This window comes from Nomia melanderi, chromosome 4 (genome assembly GCF_051020985.1).
Source record: "Nomia melanderi isolate GNS246 chromosome 4, iyNomMela1, whole genome shotgun sequence".
Classification (NCBI taxonomy): Eukaryota; Metazoa; Arthropoda; class Insecta; order Hymenoptera; family Halictidae; genus Nomia; species Nomia melanderi.
In genome coordinates, this window is record NC_135002.1 from 5,267,714 (window position 1) to 5,288,884 (window position 21,171).

At 45.6% G+C, this 21,171-nt stretch overlaps 1 protein-coding gene across 5 annotated transcripts in view; it reads right to left on the minus strand.

Moving 5' to 3' along the window:
• Positions 1–21,171, minus strand: part of LOC116435093 (uncharacterized) — a 103,935-nt gene that overhangs the window by 27,687 nt on the left and 55,077 nt on the right. The window contains exons 1-2 of one of the 5 annotated variants that reach the window (XM_076366523.1): positions 10,625–12,454; positions 6,996–7,139 (exon numbers count right to left, since the gene is read on the minus strand). The exons of 1 other annotated variant lie outside the window; for it this stretch is intronic. In XM_076366523.1, the coding sequence (XP_076222638.1) occupies positions 6,996–7,139; positions 10,625–10,650 (170 nt within the window). In that variant the 5' untranslated portion in view covers positions 10,651–12,454. Of the gene's footprint in view, positions 1–6,995; positions 7,140–8,095; positions 8,413–10,624; positions 12,455–20,625; positions 20,929–21,171 lie in introns of those variants that run through there. 3 more of the 5 variants (XM_076366522.1, XM_076366524.1, XM_076366525.1) reach the window with 3 other exon arrangements.

The following is a 21,171-nucleotide window of genomic DNA, read 5'->3' on the forward strand; positions in this document are numbered from 1 at the left end:
CTGTTGTACTAATATTTCACGGATCGATTAAACGAAGTTCAACATTAAATATCAGATTTTATAGTTTCATCGTGTCAAATCAAATGATTGTGAGTCACCTCGGGAGTGCAAAGGGTCAGATTCTATACCTCGACAGAGCGTCGACTCGGCGAGTCGACAAAGGATGAATGAAAATCGGCCGTCGATCGGCCGAGGAGGTATGTAAGTAAGTAATTAGGTTAATAAATCAATGAAAGCCACTCGCCGGTCTACGAAAGCCGAAGGGAGAAAGAGCGGACGGGTGAATAACGCGTTAGAAATTTCAGTCGAAAGTCGCGACCGACGCGGCGCGCGGCTATTCGATCGTGGGCCTCGATTGTCCGGCAAGCCGCGATCGCAGTCGTGTTCGTGGAATTTTATCGATTCAACAATTAGCACGTGCCCGCGTTCAACGAGAACTGCCCGGCTGTAACAGCCGATTTTTCTTTCAATTTTTTTTCTCTTTCTTTCTCCCTCTCTCTCTCTCTCTCTTGCTCTTTCTTTTTTGTTCACGGTCCGGAGACGAGCGAAACCGATGAAATTCCGCGTCGCTCGAAGAACTTCGCTCGTTAATTCAGCCCCGAAGAAAAAACGAGGAGACCGGTCGGTCAACGATTTCTCGTGTTATGGATACTTGCGGTAATTAGAAAAATCATGCCGGCAATAATAAATGACGAATAAACACGGTTAATGAAGCCCCACGTCTCCGATGGAACTGTTGCCTGACAGCGAGCGTGTCCCCGTTCGCGTGACACGGAATATATTATTTCATCGGGGCGTGTTTTATCTCTCGCAGCGGACGAATTTGATTAGCTTTGAACGGATTGCGAGTGGCGGGTCGGAAACGGTCACTTTCTTTTCGGATTTTCATTTGGGTCCGTTTGATAAGAATTCGATTTATGGAGACGTTATTCGTGTTTCACGGGAGGCTCGTCTTATTCGAGGTTTCAACCCGAGGTTTCACGAGTTTTTCAATGGGAGTATTCGATATTTTCTAATGAGACGCGGACGAGGTTTTCTGAAATCGACTTGTCGAGACATCGTGCGTACATTGAGAAAGAAAACTAGATTCTTTCAATGTTTCACGTATTGATTATGCGAAGTTTACTATGAAATATCGAACTACGATTTTGCTGGGTCGAATCAATAGACTGAGAGGCGTCTGTGGAGTGCAAATGGAATCTTTAATATTGACTGTTATTATGTTTTTATCTCTGAAGTTGGCAACGGCGAGTTGATTCAATGAATAGCTGAAATGATTAACCCTTTGTACTCGAGAGGTGACACCGCTTGATTTCATACAGTAAAATTATAAAATTTTATTTAATATTATATTCCCTATAATGCATCATTCTGAGAAATATTCAAATATAGCTTTGTTCCTCAATGTACGCGTGATTTCGTCGACTTAGTTTCACAAAATATCGATTTCATCTCATCAGAAAATATTAAAATATTTCTAGTGAAAAACTTCCGAGTGCAAAGGGTTAACGAAATTTTTCGATGAATTCTAATTGCAATTCTCGAGAGTAATGTTTCTAGAGTAGACTGGTCGTATAGTAGATTGTTTTCTTAAAGAAATATAAAATTGTGCTTCAGAGTTAAGATCTAGAGACGATTGTAACCAGTCGCGTATCGCTCGAGAAAGAAATCGCAATCCGGGAGTATCATCTAATTCGCTGTTCTCTAAAATCGCCCGATTTCCCGCTTAATTGACACGGATTCGGATCCCCGCCGCGACTCTTATCGACACAACTAATCGTTCGAACAATTGCCAACCATTATCTCTCCTCCAGCCGCAAACTTGTTGAATGCGTCCGGTACAAAAACAAGAAACATGCAGCGCGGGCGATGGACGAAAGAAAAGTCCTGCCGTTCCAGAAACTAATTACTCAATTAACCCCTCGCCGTGCAACGACGACTCGGGCTTCTGGTAAAAACAAAAATGTCACTCGGCTCTGTTCAGTTCGAAATGTACGTTATATTCCTGTTATCGGTTATTGCACTTTAAAGCAACTAAACACTAGTGTTATCGATAAAGCGGTCGTGTCGATCATAGTTCAGAATGAAATCACAACTTTAACACGTTGATTGCCACGGTGGTCATCGATGATCGAAGCTTTCGGATTGCTTGAAGAGAATTGCAAGGAAATCGATATCAAATAAAAGTACTTAGTAACGTAAGTAATTGTAGATAACAGTGTAACGATTAACCATGATACGAAATAATAATGATTTCTAACATTTATATACCTGTCCCTACCGTCACGGCTCAGTTTGACCCATGACCGAAATCATTTTCTTTAAAGAACAACTCAAAAGTCACAATTATACGCAACGATCTTATAAATGAAACTATGAGAGATGAATCTATAAAAGTCAGTACAAGTGGCAGAAAAATAATTTTTCTCGCGAAGTTCGAAATAGGTCACGTCAAATGATCAGATCAAATGACCAGATTTACTCTGTTTTCTTTTGGTCATTGAATTTTATATCAATTCCTATATTGTCCGATTAATTGGTTTCTCAAAGCGAGAAACCAAGAGCACTTCGGGTTAACCCTTTGCGGACGAAGATGCTTCGAAACATACAAAACCTTCAACATATGAAGCTAAATTATACATCAATTGCTTAATTAATATAATTAGAGAAAACTATGTGCCGATCTCTTGTTTCACTAATTAGATCATTCGTCCACGACTCGGTCTTCGAAATCTGAACATTTCATCTCGCCGAAACGCCGACATCCGTCCGCAAAGGGTTAAAGGGCCGATCGACAAAGAATTCTAGTAGACAGACGTCCGTTATAGACGCTGCCGGCTCGATTTCGCCGCGGCGCATTCCCTCCTCGGGTTATCCTTCGTTCGATCTTCGGCGGGCGCAACGTGGACCCCAGAGGAGGACAATAGATCCTGCGGTTCGTTCACCGTGACCGAAAACCCGGGGAGAACCGCAGACGAATTCTCCGAACGCGATCGCGAAGTGGGGGCAGGGTGAACGCGATTTTTCCCGTGGATCCAGTTACAAGGGCAACGGAAAGGGGGAGGAAAGAAGAACAAGAGGCCGCGACGGCATTACGGTTGTGGGTAAGTGGCCACGTGAATTCACCGGCCGTGCCGGCCGACGGAGGGGGAGGAGAGGGTAGGGGAAAAAAAAAGAAACGAAAGAGACAATACCGCATACCGGCTGGCCGGACAAAAGCGACAGAAAACGCGGGACGCAATGGCGCGCATACGCGCCCGCCGAACGTAAACGGGTTCATGTGCTTTCGCAGTGGATCCTTTCAAAGGATCGTTCACGAGGAACACGCCCGCACCGTTCTCTTTTTCACGGCTTTCTTCCGTTCTTTTTTTTTCTCTTCTTTTCGTTTATTAATCGACCCTCTCGTTTGGGGATGATTCGTCGATGGAATTGAACGGGTGAACGGGAATCGGAGGGTTGCCCGCGGCAGGTAGCTGGATTCTTGACATTTCTGGATGAACGTGTGATTTCACTTTTAAAGCTTTTGCGGACGGATGGCATTTCGGTGAGAGGAAACGTTCAGATTTGGGAGACTGAGTCGTGGGCGAATGATGCAATTAGCGAAGCCGCAAGAGATCGGTACGTAGTTCTCTGTTTTTATATTAATTAACCCTTTGGTCTATGGGTTCTTTTACAATTCTGATCGATACGGCCACTTTGTCGTTAGTAATTTATTGGAAAAATGGAAATTCTAAGCATATGTTGCGCGTATATTTCCTTTTAAGTATGATAGTTGATTATAGAGGAATATTTACTTTGCATTTGAATGAACTGAGTAATATATATATTTGTTGAATCATGTTGAAAATCTTCTTTACGAAAAATACGGTAACAGATGATAAGGGGAACGACATAGAAGTGATCTATGACAATACTTAACGTGTTAATTGCGAATATTGTAACAGTAACAGTGATAAAGATAATAAAATTACTTTTAACAATTAAAAGTGACATGCCTCTTACATGGCATCAGTCTGTTAAGGACTGTATTTAGCGTTTGTTTTTTTATATTTGGCACGTATGGTTTTTAGTGTTTTGGTAGCATTTATTTTGAAGGGATGAAGAAAGTTCTCTGCTTTGGAGTGACAAAGATATTTGATGGTGTATGCTTGAAATGAGAGGAAGATGTGTGTCAAGTGTAAGATTCAGGTTTCAATAGAGTATTGTCGGTTTGCAATATTTTGTTGATTTGGTATACTGTCACTCGAATCAGATTTTGTCGAAGGAGATAATAGACGTTGAAAGTCACAGAACACTGCCAGTGACAACACTTTTTGCTCAACGCTTTCTGGCATTTGTTTAATTAAACTACGTAATCACATTACAGTATTCATACATAATTCACGTAACACCATAAACATAGCTAACAGCAGGTTCATTGAGGAAGACATTAACACTATTCCTACCGAAGGTGTCGCAAGCAGCTTTCGAAATTTGAACTTAAAATTGTTTTCCAAGATCAGTCGTATACTCTGGATTGACTTTCCGACTTTTCCAATAAAGATTATAAAACTGACTATAGGAAATTCAATTGAGGAAAGCTATTAAACTGAGAAACTAATTATAAGTTAAAATTTCGAAAATGTCTTTTGACACCTTCGGTAGAAATAGTGTTAACCATCGTTCAAACCGTAACACAACTATTCTCCTAATAAAGAATATCACTACGCTCGCAGGTAAACAATCTGAAGTTACATAAATGAAACCACCGCAATCAAAATCAAGGAAAACGTCAACATCGAATCACTAACGTTGCTACAAAAATTCCAACAAAAACCTCCTCAAACATAAACAGTAACCAACCACAGTCGATACTCTACCACAAAATTATCAACCAAATGACTCTCAATAAACACTACCATCTCGCGCAAAATCATTAAAGATTATCCTCATACAAACACCAAAAGTAAATTCTCCAAGAAACAAGCAATAAAAAACAGTCTCCTCAAACATTACGAAACACGCTTCGCATATACAGGGTGTCTCCTAACATGAACTCAAATAACTCGTAAGGTATTCGTTGTACGAAAGAAATGTTTCAAACGAAAGTTGCATGGTATCTAGGAGGACATACAATGCTCTAATCTATTTTTTATTACCTTGCTTTTTTATTGAGATATTAGGGCCACCTTCAGTTTTTTAAATGGAATGTCTAATATTCTTTTTTTTCGGATAAATCATCTAATTTTGCGTAAAAAAGTACTCCGAATTCGGAAAAGAATATTCGACGTTCCATTGTCTAATATTATCTAATATTCTTCTTCAAATTCGGATAAATCATCAAATTTTGCGTGAAAAAGTAATCCGAATTCTAGAAAGAATATTAGACGTTCCATTGTCTAATATTGTCTAATATTCTTTTTCGAATTCGGATAAATCCTCAAATTTTGCGTAAAAGAGTACTCCGAATTCGAAAAGAATATTAGACATTCCATTTAAAAAACTGAAGGTGACCCTGATATCTCAATAAAAAAGCAAGCTAATAAAAAACAGATTAGAGCACTGTACGTCCCCCTAGATACCACGCAACTTTTGAAACATTTTTCCGTACAACGAATACCTTACGAGTGATTCGAGGTCGCCACGTTAGGAGACTCGCCCTATACGTTCCATACAATTCCGTACACTTTCCCATTTCCTAATTTCCCAGGAATACACAAAACACCTCAGTCCTTCGGCCGTAAAAGGGTCGGACTGTCCCGAGCAGATTCAACGATGATCGGATCTCGTTCGAAATCTGGTCCGACCATTGGTCATGAGTTCGGATAATTCTGTGTCGGTCGATCGCGATTCATCGGCGGCTGGTATCGCGCGATCAAGGCCGCCGTGGAACACGGTGACTAGCGCGGACGGATGGGAAGGCTGCAGTCGTACGTGTTTCCACCGGGCAGAACACACCGAGGAGATAAAACGGATAGGGTGACACATCGTTGCGGAGTGCATCCAACTACTACGTGGCTACTGGCGATATACAGGGAAACTCGACCGGCTCATTCTCGATTCTCTCTCTCTCTCTCTCTTTCTCTCGGCCTCTCGCGCGCTGGCAACTCGCTCGTTCTCTTTCGCACGTCCGGTCGTGTCTAAAGCGGGAGTCCGATATCTAGGCTAGACAGTGGCTACGGTTTTAATAGGGATTACTGTTAAAGGGAACGAGCAACGCGACTCGATTCGACGGGGTACTTCCAGGAAAAGCGGTCGAGAGAGAACCGACTTCTCTCGTTTCGCCATTTTCGTCTGGTTTCTGTGACCGTGAGGCGGGACGCCACTGTTTGGACACTTGCTCGGATCTCTGGCCCAAAGACTTTTTGCCCTTCTTTGCAACGCGAGCGTATTAGGCAGAATAATTGCACGTTTCGCAGTGTTCTTCGCTGAGATACAGCTGTACCCGTGTGTTCTCGGTTGTTTCAACTATTAGCGACGCGTTGAGAATTCGTGAATTTACACTGTAGCAATGGATACTGCGATGAGGATAGATGAATATAGAATTATTGTGTATTCGTTTGAGTGAACGATTGAAGCACTGGTATACAAGATACTTTCGGAGCGTTTAAAATGTTGATTTAAGTTAATGGCAGCTACAGTATTCTAACGAGGTTTATCGGTCAAAAGTAACGTGGAAATGAAATATGGTGAATATTTTAAAGTCAAGCGAGAGCTACGGTCATTAGCAATGTTAATCGTGATTTCCGTAAAGTTTACAATTAGCAACATGATTTTCTTATCGAGAACGAGCGTTTTTTTAAAGGGAAACGTGCGAAACGGTCGGGAGAGTCGGCCGCCATTTTGAGCCGTGGGTCGCCTTTGAAAGCAGCGCCCGTTGATCCGACGATTCTGAAAAGGTCCGTTTCTGTTTTACAGAACAAGCCCTGCCCTTTCGGGGCGAGAGGATCTGGTTTTTGTCTAGAACCGTTCCACAAAGTACCCCGTCGCCGTCACCGGCTCGATGCTCGACAGACCTAATGGCATTGCGCCTCTTCAGCACCCGAACCCTCTTCGGCGGTCCTCTTCTTGCAAGGAATCCGCTAAAACCAGCCCATGTTCCCTCGCGGCTCCGCTCTGGCCGGTCTACTGCTCCGAGGCTAACGTTTCGCGACAAATCGCTGGGAAAACACGATTCACAATCACGAAAACCTTGGACAGGAGGCCTCGACGCGCCTGTATCTCGAATCGAGTTCAACACGCGAGCGTGAATGGACAAATTCACTGTTTCTTCGTTCGTCATTCCTTATGCGAATGCAGGCTTTTCCAGAATATTTCGTAAACTCTGAATTTAGCGACTAAACTGAAGCTGAATTATTTCGTAAACTCTGAATTTGTTTGATTGACTTGAAATTGAATTATTCCGTAAACTCTGAATTTGATGATTGAATTGAAGCTGAATTATTTCGTAAACTCTGAATTTGATGATTGAATTGAAGCTGAATTATTTCGTAAACTCCGAATTAGAAAATGGTGAGAAATTATCTTTGGTAAAGATCTTGAACGGTTTTTTAACTGAACGATTGAATTTTTGCGTAGAAATTCCCATAGAACTGTCAACATTTATTTTCGAATTGCAATTAGAAAAGACATCAAAGTTGCATCATTTTACTTCAATGGAAACGCACATCTCGTAATTCTTATTCCCCCAACATTTCGCATAAATGAATGAATTCCTATGAATTGAAATTCAGTTGTGATCTATACAATACAAGAACAGTAAAAGTATCCAGTAGTAACTTATTTCTAACCGTTCCATTGAACGTATAAAAATCCGTATCTCTTAAAATTTGAATCCATTCAAGCGAACGAATTTCAATAAGGAATCCTCATAAAAATATCTTCATTATCTCAAATCCTAGCTCTCCAGAAGATAATAAACTTAAATCATATCCTGCCATTAAAGACACAATTACGCGATATATATTACTCGGACAAAAGGAAAGCTCCGAATCCCATAAAACTGTTCTGCGTGCCAGCCCAACAGTCAACAGGTCCATTCGTAATCCTTATCCGAACAATGAATTTGCCCATCTCCGGATCAATGCAGGGAAACAACGGTATTCAACGATGGTACCAAGGTCCTGACGATTCTTCCGCGAATCTCCTGTGAAATCTACCGGCGTTTACGTAACGCGATACGCTATCATTTTCGCGCTGGTTTCTCCGCGACCGTGCATCTTCAAATCCGTTCTCACGGATCGGGATCGTCAAACCGAGGCCTAATATTCGAGCTGAACATTTCCCAGTCGACGAACAAAAAAAAAAAAGAAACGATCCTCTCTGCCTTGCTCCATCCGTGTTCCTTCGAGTTTCGACGAAAATAGAAAATACGGCGGAAAAAGGTCGTGACTCGGGGGGAAGAAAGAAGCCATTCATCGAAGCGCAGTTTCCGGAAAAAAGGAACATTTCTGCGGAGGCTCGTGGTCGAGGGGAAAAACTGCGGGTTAGCGAGACACGGCCCTGGCACCGCGATACCTGCGGAGGCGGGCAGGTAAGCAGGACTGCAGGAACGGAAACACGGGATCCCCTCTTCCCCTCCCCCAGCGCACAATGTGAGAACAAGTGTCTAATGGCTTTCCTGGGCGAGCCATGATTATGTAACCCCGTGAATCTCGGAACGAAAATTGTTCTCGACGAGCGGCAGCGTTGTTTCCATTGGCTGCTGGAAAGAATGGTGGATCGCCGTTTTCTCGAGGAAAAATCGATTCGACCTGTCACCCGATAGTCTGATATCTTTTACGTATCTCAGTTTTGTCTTGCGGATAATGGTCTTCCTTTCATTTTAAATATTAAATTTAGTAATGGAGTAAAAATAAGTTGCTACAGGTTTCTTTTTATAACGATTCAATATAAAAAGTTGATTAAGTAATGCAATCGCTGAAGCAAGATTGAAGCGTCAAACGTAGGGAAGACGTTTTAACGACTTTAGTAATGATCACTAAAGTGTTTTATTCCGAACTGTCGCTAATGACTGCAATTAGTGATTCAACATTTTACAGATCTGCTTTCCTGAACTCGATATCCACAGCTCCGCCATTGAAGTTATTGCATAATTTCATTCAAATTTTTACGACCACGGGGAATTTTAATTATTAATCCATCTCCGATTCATTGCCACTGAATCGACGTCTCCCGTGTTCTATATTTTTCCAGGCAATCGATCGTAGCGGTGACCGAAAGCCGCGAGAGTATTTTTCATCGACGTTGCTACATCCGTGACTCAACTAAACGTTCGCAGTCGCGGAATTTCGTATCCTTAACGAAGGTTTCTACATCCTTATACGAACTTCCGGCAGCGGGGCCGCGCGGCGGTACCTCAGCTCGAGCTCTCGTCGGGGAAACAACGGATTGGAAGAATTCCCGAGTAGGAACAGAAGAATCTCTGTGTTTCGAGAAGCACCGTCGGGTTGACCGTCGATCGCCTGGCTTTCAGCGAGTACCGTTGCGTTGGCTGCCCATTCATGCTCGTTAACCGAGTGCCTGGCAAATAGTCTCTCTCGGTGCACGTCAGGATTAAATACCTATAGCTCGCGCAGGCCGGCAGGCGTGTCGAGTCGGTGGCCGTTTCAAAGGAATGCACATTTGATCGATCAACGAGTCAGCAAACGTTTTAAGTTTCCTCCGTGTACAATACGCGCGACTCGTCGCCGATCCGCCGTCGGCCGCTGCCCCGCCTCGCCGTCAAGGTTCCGATATTTTGCGCAGCGACCATTTCCGGTAGGCCAACATTTTAACGCGCCGTGCGAAAAGCCAGCTGAAACTCGTTATCGCTCGCGTACGGACGATGATTCCGCTAAAAATTCCCCAGTTTTCGAAGTTTCGGCACGTTCCCGGTGGGCTAACATCCTGTCGTTCCACGCGAGAAGCTTGCCAAAACTTGTCATCTTGGATTATATAAGCGATCGTACTCCAAATTTTCGACTCCCCGATCATTCGAGGACGTTCCAATAGGTCAACGGTCTACGGTTCCGCGCGGAAAGCTTGCCAAAACTTGTCATCATGGTTTACATGGACGAGCGTACTCCTGATTCCAGACTTCACGATACCTCGCGCAAGCTCTGATAAGCTGACACCCCACCGTTCCACGTGGAAGGTGCTGAATCTTATCACGATATACAAGTAATCCTACTAGAAATGTTCTTTTCGATAGTCCTCGGGACAATCGTTTCCGATTATCCAACAAACAATCCTTTCAGCCGAAAACCTTACTAAGACTCGTCACCATAGTCCCTACGAACGATCCTACTCCAATTGTCAACTCTCAACCGGCGTCTGCGTCAGCTCCCTCTTTCTCCGGAGAAGCCTACGACCATTCGGGGACTCGCGATTCTGAAGCGAACGCGTTCCCCGAATCGATTTCCATACAAAGAACAACCTGAACATCCCTGGCCGGGATTAGCGAACGAACGAAGGAACACGCGGAGAGCGACCAACGGTCGTCGCGCCGCCCCGTACAACCGTCGTCGCAGACCAATAAAAGCGGAAGAAGAAGAAGAAGAACAAGAAGTAGAAGAAGAAGAAGAAGAAGAAGTAGAAGAAGAAGAAACACCGGCGAGATGCGACGCGGCGCCGCCGTTCAACAGTCAACGCAGTTGGGACCTACCAGTGGAGCGTTTTGAGGATTCTCATGGCGTGGCTTCTCAACAATTCGTCCTTCGTTCAAACCTCATGGACGGACCCTCTCTCGCGCGCGCAGCTCTCGGCCGACCAACGGAACGGTCGAAGAATTCTCAATCGGTCGGCTATCCCGAGACACCTTCCATCATTCCCTTCAACGATTCCTCTTCAGCCCGCCTCTCTTCCACTGTCCGTTGTCCGTGCCCGTCCTCTTCCCTCCTCTCCTCTTCATCCGTCGATCCTCATCCTCTCCTGCAAACGAATCCCTTCGAATCCTCTCCCTTTCTACCGCTACCTCCCTTTCGCTAGCCTTCCTCCCCCTCGTCCCCTTCTGTCTTCTATCCTTCGGAACGTTTCCCTACGATCCCGCGGTCTCCTCTTCCGGTTCCCTCTCGCCGCCACTATCACTTCCCCGTTCTCGCGGTATCGAGCATTCCCACCGGATCGCACCAACACACTGAACCCACTGCCGCGCAACGGATACGAGAATACGGTGTACACACGTCCGCGTACATCCGAAGGCTAACGGAGACTCGGATCACCTGGCGGTTGCTCGGGAACACCTTCTCGAGAACACTCCGCGAACGTAACGCGCTCCGAACGGTGCACACAGAAGCCGCCCGCCGGGCATCCCCTAACGCCCGAGCCTCGATCCCCTAACCTCTGGGGCTAACCGCCGGGCACCGTCCGCGAGGAATCAGCGCCGGGGGTACGCGGACCAAGGTGCACGAAGGGAAAAAGAGCGGACGCGGAGAGAGGAGCAGCGCGCGCGCGGCACGAAGAAGCGCAGACTCGCTGGCAGGCGAAGGTGTATGCACCTTTTGAAGGCTGCATGCGGCACGAGGAACGACCAAGTCCCGTGGAGCCAGGCGTGCGGTGCGGAGCGGAGCGGCGGCACACGCGCGCGCGCGCGAGCGCGAGGCGCGCTCACTGTATCGCGTGGAGAACGCTCGTACCGGTTTTGGCCCGCCGCCGGACAGGTATTCCCGACTCCGTTAACCGCCTTAATTGCGCCCGGCTCATATCACCCGAGGGGGAAAACCGACGCTTTTCGCCACCCTCCGTATCCTTCTTCCTCTCCGTCGCTATCTTCCCTCCTCTTAGCCTCTTAATCACCCCCCAGGCCCTAATCCCGCGAGCGGAGCGATTAAGAAACTCGGCTGGGGCCGCGGCTTCCGTATACCGGCCGATCTCGTTCGTTCGCGCGATGAGTAACACAGTCGAGGAACACCGAAGTCCGAGCGTTGGGTAGCTCCTCCTAGTATTCCGCGTCGACTGGATTCCAAGATTTCAAAGTTCCTCGCGCTCGTTCCACGTATTCCTCGGGTTTCTTTCGAGATTATTCTACAGGGTGAACCGTTGTATCCACTGCAACGGAGCAGCGTCCCCGAACTCTGGTCGCAAGAGGATGGTTCCCGGTGCAGCACCGAATCGGAATCGCGCGGTTCACCAACCACCGGATCTTCGGTTTCACTTTCAAGGTCGCTGGCTCGTATCACCGAGTTTCGGCCGCCTCGGTTCCCGGATCGGCGACGCCGTGAACGGATAGCTGAGTGTCGGAGAACGCGCGAGGATCGCTGGCATCCCTCCAGCTACGAACTGACGTGAGTTTGTTGGCTTCGCTTTACTCCGACCGAGGCGAGCCGGTGTCCCCTTCTCGGTCTGTCCTTGTCCCTACCGCTGAGCCGCCGCACGCCTTCTCTCTTGCTCCTTCCTTTCCCTCGGCACATACCTAGCCCCCTTCTCCAGCGTGTGCAAGTCCTCCTCCGCCTTTCAGCTGCGCGTTCCTACCTAACCTACCCCCACCACCGTCGACGTTGCCCCTCCGTTGCCGCTCTCTCACTCGCTCCTACGCGGTGCACGCTGTTTAACCGTCGCTGCGCCCCCTACACCGTGTCTCGCTCGTTCCCTCTTTTACGGAGTCCACTTCGGGCCACCTTGTATATACCTCTTCACCGCTTCGTTCTTCCTCTGCTTCTCAACCTCTGCTTTGGTCCCTGTTGCTTCTCAATCTTTGCACTGGTCTCTGCTCCTTCGTCGTCCTCTTCGTCTTTAGACCGTGCGAATAGGCGTGCATCGTTGTCCTCGTTCCTTCTTTCGCGTGACACACTACGATCCACCGTGTATATATCTCTTGTCTGTTTGTTTGTTTCCAACCGTTGCTTCAATCCCTGCTTCTACTTCCTCGCAGGCTCCTTCTTCTTCAACGTCGCTTTCGTCTTTGTACTATGTGGACGAGCCATCCTCGGTTTCTCTTTCACAGAGAGCACTTCGCGCCACCGCGTATATACGCATCATCGTTTGGTTATTCTTCCTCCGAACCTCCGCCAGTCTCTGCTCCAACTTCTTTGTACACTTCCGATACTTCAGCCGCCTTCTTCTTCTTCTTCGTCGTCTCTGTACCTGGCGCACGAGTTGCCCTCTTTGTTCGTCGCCAGAGATTCCGGCCAGCTTTTGTTTTTCAACGACTCCCTTCCTTCCCGCCACGCGAAAAGGGACCCGAGAGCGTTTCGAGCACCCTTCGCGACTGAAATCGAAGATTGAGCGCGGAAAAGAGGACTGGTGACACCTAATTCCTTTCTTGTTGATCGACTTCTTCCTTGGCTTTCGTTTAGCTTAAGAACGCGTTTGTTCCTCGGACTGAGAAGAAATAAGGGATGAGTTAGTAATTGCCGTACCAATAGGCTCAGTACGATCTAATTCCTTTCTCGAAGCGAGAAACTTTCCATCAACGTTTGCCCAGCCTCCTCTCGATAAATGAATATCAAGGAAGCAAATTACCCTAGCATGAGTCACCGACAAAAACGGTCAACTCGATAAACGTAACCATAACCAATGCCTCGATCAAATTGAAAATTGGAATATTCTAAACGTTCGACGAGAATTCCCAGCGAAAGGGTCATTCAGTTAAGAGTTTTTCGAAGATACCGCAGGAGAGGCCCGTCCCCCTCTCTCCCGCAGGAACCTTTTTACCGAGCACTCCATTTCGCTCCAGTGTTTCCCATTTTCCTGGCTCCTTGTTATCAGTTTTTGCCCCTTTCTTCCCAACGTCCGCTCGAAACGAGCCTCTCCTCTCTCCGAACACTCGCGGATGGCTTTCTCCCACCTCTCTCGCTCGCTCTCGGCTCCCTACTACCAGCTCGTTCGCGTTCTCTGTCTCGCTGTTGCGCGCGAGCGCGAGAGCGTTCACGGTGTCGTCGCTCCTGCGTTCCGGGGATCACGTAGCCAGGCATTGAAGTCTCTCGGCCACGCACGGCCCGCAGGAACGCGCGGCCGAGAGAAGCTGATCCCACCTCGCCGCGTTTCGCGACTCGACTCTCAGCTGATTCCCCCGCGTTCCACGAGATTCCTGCTCGTTCCTTTTCCTGCGAACGATCGGGGATATCGACGCGATCCGGAGGCTCGTGGTTTGATTGAAAACAACCTCCAGCTGTACCTCGGCTTCTTCATATTTCGTTTCTTCCGTGGGCTTCCTCGTTGTTTTCGGTCTTCCTCGTTTTATCGAGCATTCGTCGCGTAAAACGTAGCAAACGAATGTAAATGATCCGACGTTCGCATATTTCTGTCGGACGATTGGCATTCGAATTTTCCTCGCGACTCATTGATATTCCATCAGTCAAGCTCCAAATTATATCGCTTCTATATTCTATCATTATTCTTCGTTAGAAGAAAAAGATAGAAAACAAAGGCAGGCGCATAGCTTAGAATGCATCACATTCTCGGAACAATTTACCACATTCCCACGTAATGAGAAAGTTCAACTCCATATTTTTCAAATGAAACCCTATAATTTCATATGCATCGATCGATAGCTTTACCTTGGACGGAAACTGTTAAGGTACTTAACTCTCCGAGCAATTAATTCCAATCTTCCTTCGTTCAAAGAACACGTCCAATTATCTCATCGTGCCCGAGCAATTCAAAAGTGAAAGGACTCAAACAGAGTCGGTCCAGAGGAGATTTTTCAGTCCGTCAGCTCGGACGCGAAATGTCGCGGCGTCCGCTGCCGCCGCTGCTTCCCTCTTTGTCCGGCGCAGATCACCAACTTCGGAAGTTTTACGAACGGCCGAGAAGATCCGAGAAGATCCCTCGTGATCGCTGAACGGCGACAGACGGTCGGAGCCAGGTCTCACAGCCCGGGGCCACTCGAGAACGAAAATAAGGCAGGATTCCGTGGCCCTCGGAGACTTTTGCCCGGCAATTTCCGCGCCGCGAATCTGGTTTCTCTCGAGACTTCTCCGCAGGACGGCACGGTAGAGCCATTGTTCTCTCGAGCGGTTCTCCACGAAATGCCATGCCGGTGGATCTCTCGACCGGCGTCCGCTTCTTGCGCTCTCGAGTTGCACGTGTCGATGCCGACAAGAAAATTTCGGGCTCGTACACGTCTGCGACGAGTCTTGTCGCTGTCGGAGGTCGGTGATTCCGCAACGCGGACCGTTTTCTATTAGTTCCGCGACACGCGGGGAACGTTATCCCAGCGGTACTTCCGCTCGCGTAGTCGTGGCTTGTTTTTGTCAAGGGCTTTGAACTGCTCGGGCACTGTATGCTACTTTTATCTTTCGTTTTTGTACGGGTAGTGCGGACGATTCGAGCATCTGTTGTTTCAAATAGCTTTGAATATCGAGGAAAACGGCGATCGTACTGTTTTCTACAGTTGTTTCGAGATTTTCGGAAGTAATGCGTAGGATTTAAGTATTTGTGGCTTTGAAAGAGCATTTAATGTTAAGGAATAAAGTCAATCTACGTTGATTTTTATTGCTGCTTTGAGATTTTCCAAAGGAATGTGTACGATTTGAGCATTTGATGATGGGGAGAGTATTGGATATTTAATAAAGAAAGGGTTCACTTGTTACTAGTTGGTCATTATATACGGCATAATTAATACAGAAGTTTCGCATTATAGCACCTGACGGGATTTTAGAACGATGCAAATAAGTTATATTAAACGATAAACATGTCTCTTCAAAATTGTTTCATAGCAGAAGTTCGTAGAGCTGTGATACACACTTTGCTTCGCTGGAGATAATACTTGATAATACTTTACGAAGAAGGATGTAATAGATCCATAAACCTGTACTTTACATTAACGCAAAGAACTTAAGCTTCTCTGACACCTGCAAGCTTTCATTACTTTATCCTCCACGAACATATCACGAAAAATGAAGCAACTTCGATTCCATCGAACTGTCGATTCCCCTATATTTCGCTTATTTGCGCAACATTAACGAGAGAATTAAAGTATCACGAGATACGCCGAGTCATCCATCCTTTCAATTTCACAAAATTACGAGGACGCTCCTGAATTATTCAGAAGAAGAAACAAGGAACAAGGAACAAAAGTCGAGCATTCCGCTCTTAGTATAATAGTATCTCCATCGAATCTGCGATTTAATCTCTCGAATAATTCCAAGCATTCGTTCCCTGTTACAACTCGTCCCTAATCGCTCGACGGTTTTCGCGAAACGATCAAAATTCCGTGAAAATCGCTGAGCATCAACGCCTCGGTGGCTCAGCCGCGCGATGAAAAATATAATAAGAGATCGATTAAACGATTCCTGCGTGTAAAGTGCGTTCTGCCCACGCGTCCGTGGATGCGCACGATTTTCATCGGTGGCCATCAAGCTCACGAGGCGTGACGATGGCGTCGATTGGCCAGGAATTTCGCGTTAATTCCGGCGAATAATTACCGGCGTTTCGTTCGTCCGAATTCAAGCCCGTAACCGCGTTTTTTCTTCTGCCCGTCCCCGCCGCTCGCCATTGTTGCGCGACGTTTCGTAATGTCGCGGTCGAATTCACGCGCCGCGCCGTTCACGGGAGGGGAAAGGGGCGGATAGAAATTCGCCGGTCGAGGATTCCGCGTCGAAAACTCGCGGAACACGTGGGACACGTCGGGAAGAACGCGGCGAAAATCAGCCGGCCCGTTCAATAACGAGCGGATTACGTAAACGATGCGCGAAAGATCGTCGCGAAGGTTGCATAATCGAGCTGCGCAATTAAAACCCGTCGGCTCGACCGCGAGCGCATCCGAACGCCGCGATAATTCCTCGATCTCGAAGGAACATACGGCCGCGAGAATGCCCGCAAGAAAATGTTCTGCGCAACGCTCCTTCAATTAATTAAGACACGAATTGCACTATTTCCGCGCACGAAGCCGGGGAAAAGTGTGTCAACGAAACTGCACGATATTTTCTGCACGGACTTATACGGGAAGAAAGTTGCGGCTTTTTTGAAACTCCGGGCGATTTCTAAGTGCGATCTTCCGATGTGTAGTTACATCGTGATTGCTATTTTCGAATGAAAATCTCGTACCATTGCACGTCGTCGTACAATACTCTAATAACGAACAAATCTCTGTTATTCGAGTAACCAGACTATTAACAGACTCATCACTTATCCTCTCCCAAATAACCAAACTTTAGAGGAATCCTGCAAAGCTCCAATCTACTCTTCGAAATCTAGTTTTCAACATCCTCGTCAATTAACACGTTGAGTGCCGATTTAGCCGAGAGAAGTATGCAAAATAATAATGTAGCATCAACTTACATAATTGAATTACATTATTATTACAGGTTTATCTTGAATGTTACTGCATTAGCTAGCATCATTTATAATACAGAAAATTTTTCAAATAACCATAGTTTAATCGAATGAATAATTCGACTTGGTTGAGGTCACCGGTGACCCCACAGAATCCGACGTGTTAAAGACGAAACTCATAAGTTCGAAAATAAAGTGAAGGCAATAAATGGCCGACGTCAGAGCTTCAGTTTCATTCGGTTTCACGGATTCGTAAGCACCCCGTCCACGTCCATTTGCCTTTGTATGCCGGCCGGAAGAGCGACTTAAACATTTCATTACTAGGTCGAAATCTTTTCGAGCACGGTGGGTGAATGGCTGCCGGCAACGGGGGACAAGTGTACAGCGTTTAGAGTGGCCGGGTCAAGCGGGACCACGGGCATATTTCAATTTTCCGCCACGCGGAGGATCCGTTCGGCGGGCAAGTCGAGCTGAAATCGCGACACGTCCTGGCTGCGCCGCTCGGCCGACAGGTGAGGAGAAACGTCGAACCGGAGCACTCGATTCTCGTTCGTTCGCGAGTAGGACAGTAGGTCGTGATATTAGAGACTCAAAGCAGCCGCGTTCCGCGAGAACCTTAATTCCTTCCTCTTCCGCTGCCTCCATTTCGCCTCGATTGACGCGGCTTCCGCTCGGACTATCGCGCCGATGCTTCGGACCGGTTTTCTCCGGCGAAAAACTCTTTTGTGGTGGATTGAAAAAAGAAGTTGGATTGATATCGGAAACGAATGAGTCCTGGCAGACGAGACGTCGAGACAACTTCGCGTTTTAGAGGTTTCTGTTAATGGAGGAACGTATGGAACTTTGTCCACGCGGAGAATTGAGTGTAGAGAGGAAATGACGCGAGTGAGCGGAAAAGAATCATTTTAGAAATCGAAGGTAGAGTTTGGTTAAATCTTGAGTTGTCAAGCTTGGGTTATTTGAGATTTAATTGAAGGTTTCTGATCGGTTTTGGGAAATTTTCGGTTTGAGAGCTTTAGTTTTAGAGATATTTTAAATCTATATGTTGAAACGGGATATTTAAATTATTTGAAATATTCCAAATTTTTAGGTTCGTACAGGGCATCTGGAATATTAGAAATTTTTCAAATTTTTGTAGTGTAACAGCATATTTAAAATATTTGAAACACTTCAAATTTATATATTCAAACAAAACATCTAGAATATTAGAAATTTTTCAAATTTTTATAGTGTAACAGCATATTTAAAATATTTGAAACACTTCGAATTTGCGTATTCAAACAAAACATCTAGAATATTAGAAATATTTCAAATTTTTATATTCGGACAGGACATCTAGAATATTAGAAAAATTTCAAATTTCTATATTGTAACCGCATATTTAAAATATTTGAAACACTTCGAGTTTGTGTATTCAAACAGGACATCTAGAATATTAGAAACATTTCAAATGTTTATACTCGAACAGTATATGTAAAATATGTGAAACATTGAAAATCCACGAGTCCGAATTTATCAGCATCATCCCTTAGCGCGTCCCTCCTGTCCGCGTGCGCACAAAAATAGTAGCACCATGGAAACGTTAATAACTTCGGGCAAAATCAATCGACCAGCTGCAGGACATTTCATTTCTGTTGGCTCGGGTCGGATGAGCATCGCTCGGGTCGACCGGCAAGCAGAAAGGTCGGCAAATAGAATCTCCGCGCGAGGATTTCGTGTTCCGCCGGGGGCAGGAAGGGAAGAAAGGGAAAAAAGAGGACCTGGTCGCTTTTCCCGAGCGAATTTGCCCTCCGGTCGAGCGTGAGATCGCGCGGGATGAAAGGAGACGGAGAAAGGAGCCCGGGGTTCCTTGTTTACGGCGAATCCCGGACGCTCGTGGAACCCAAGGCAAATGACGCAATACGAAAGACTTCCAGCCGGACCTTTTGCTTCCGCGATTCGGAACCTGTCCCCCCGCGATGCGGCGAAAACAAGCCGCGAATCGCTGAAATCTTATGATTCATGACTCGTGCATACCTACGAGAAGATTCATCCCGGGAATAGGTAGAAGAATACGAGTCGACCGAGAGCCGATGCGGTTAACACATTGTGTACCGGATAATTTTCAGAAAACTGAATTTTGCGAAAAACTCAGATACCATATCGTTGTGTAATATATTTTAAATAGATAATCAATTCGAATTAAATTTTATATTTTTTTCAATGCTGTGGTAATTAGCGAAGTTGCATAGCTAAGTGTCTTTAATGGCATTAAATGAGAAATGCTATAACATTTCTTCGATCTTTTGTTTTCCTTCTTAGTACAAAATTTAGTGTGGAAAATCGAATAATTTTAGGGTAGTTTCTTTAAGATTCATTAAAATATTTAATATCATAATTGGTACAATATTAGAGCTTATAGAGTTCAAAAAGTTAACACATTGCGTACCAGCTAATTTTTAGAAAACTGAATTTTGCGGATGGCAATTTTCACTGAGGTCAACCTATATCACTATACATAGAAAAACTCACATATCATATTGTTGTGTAATATATTTTAAATCGATAATCAATTCGAATTAATGAAAAATGGGGAGATTAAGCTTCACATAATACATCGACGCGTAAAATATCAAAATCACGCTATCAACGCTAAATCTACCGAGCAGTTAAATTCTCTTTCCGAAATTCCTCTATAGAAACTTCAAGAGTGCATTTATCGAGATTGATTTACAATTCAGTTTGCGTATCGCTGAATCAATTTCTTTAATAATTTCTCAGGGAAACGTCTGTTATCTTGTTAACTCTAATCAGACCACTGACTTTGAGTCACATTTGATCTTTTTAAATTTCTTGATTATTTCATATTGCATTTCCAAAAGTTTCCTTAAGCTTTTAAAGTTTGAGCCCTATAAACAAAAACATTTTAATCATCCACGTCACGTCGTGGCATGATTCGTTATAGAAACACGTGGTACGATCAGGGTTAACCCTTTGCACTCGGAAGTTTTTCATTAGAAATATTTTAACGTTTTCCGATGCGATAGAGAGCATATTTTGTGAAACTAACTCGACGAGAAATCACACTTACATCGAGGGGCAAAGCTATTTTGTTTGAATATTTCTCAAATTGATGCATTGTATGAAGTTTCATATTAACTATCCAATTTTATAGTTATACTGTATGAAATCAATTGGTGAGTGAGAGATAGTAAAGTTATAAAACATGATACTTGATGTTAAACTTTGTATAATGCCTCGATACATGAAACATTAGAATAAATATCTTTGTCCCTCAATATACTCCTAATTCCCTTCGAGTTATCTTCAAAGAATATCGTCTTCGTCTGGTCAAAAAATGTTAAATATTTCTAGTGCGAAACTTCCGAGTGCAAGGGTTAATAATTATAAAATAAGGAGATCAGGGATAGGCGATTCGACCCGTCCAGTAGCATTAGTGTTAATCTTTACCTGCAAAAGAGAACGGACAACCTGATCCTCCCCAGGACGCAGAGCCAGCAGGCCCTGCACGGTTGGCAGCGTGTCCAGTCCGCGTCGATCATGCTCGATCAGAAAAACATGCCGGTTCAGGCGCGCAGGCGAGACGGTAAAGCACGACACCCGCGATAAGAGGATCAGGGGACGCGGACGAACGAACCGCGGAAATAAAAACACGGGGACGGACACGGGGGACGAAAATTGTTGACACGACGCGCGCACCGTATGAACTGGTGCGCCTGGAATGTCGTTTATCGGTCTCGGCACCTGATATCGAAAGCTTATCTCCCGCGTCTCGTTCCTCCTCTGTGTGCATACGCCTCGCCTATCTTTTCCCCAAAGCGGGCCGCGTCTACGTGTACACCGTCGCGTTGTCTACGTGTCCGCCGGAGCCACTCCAGAAATCGTCTCGCGGCGACGAGCGGAATCGATTTCCGCGATCCGACGAGACGGATCAGCTCCGGAACGCGTCGACACGCTCCGTTCTGTCTTCCTCTGATGCCTTTTTTCCTGTCCTCC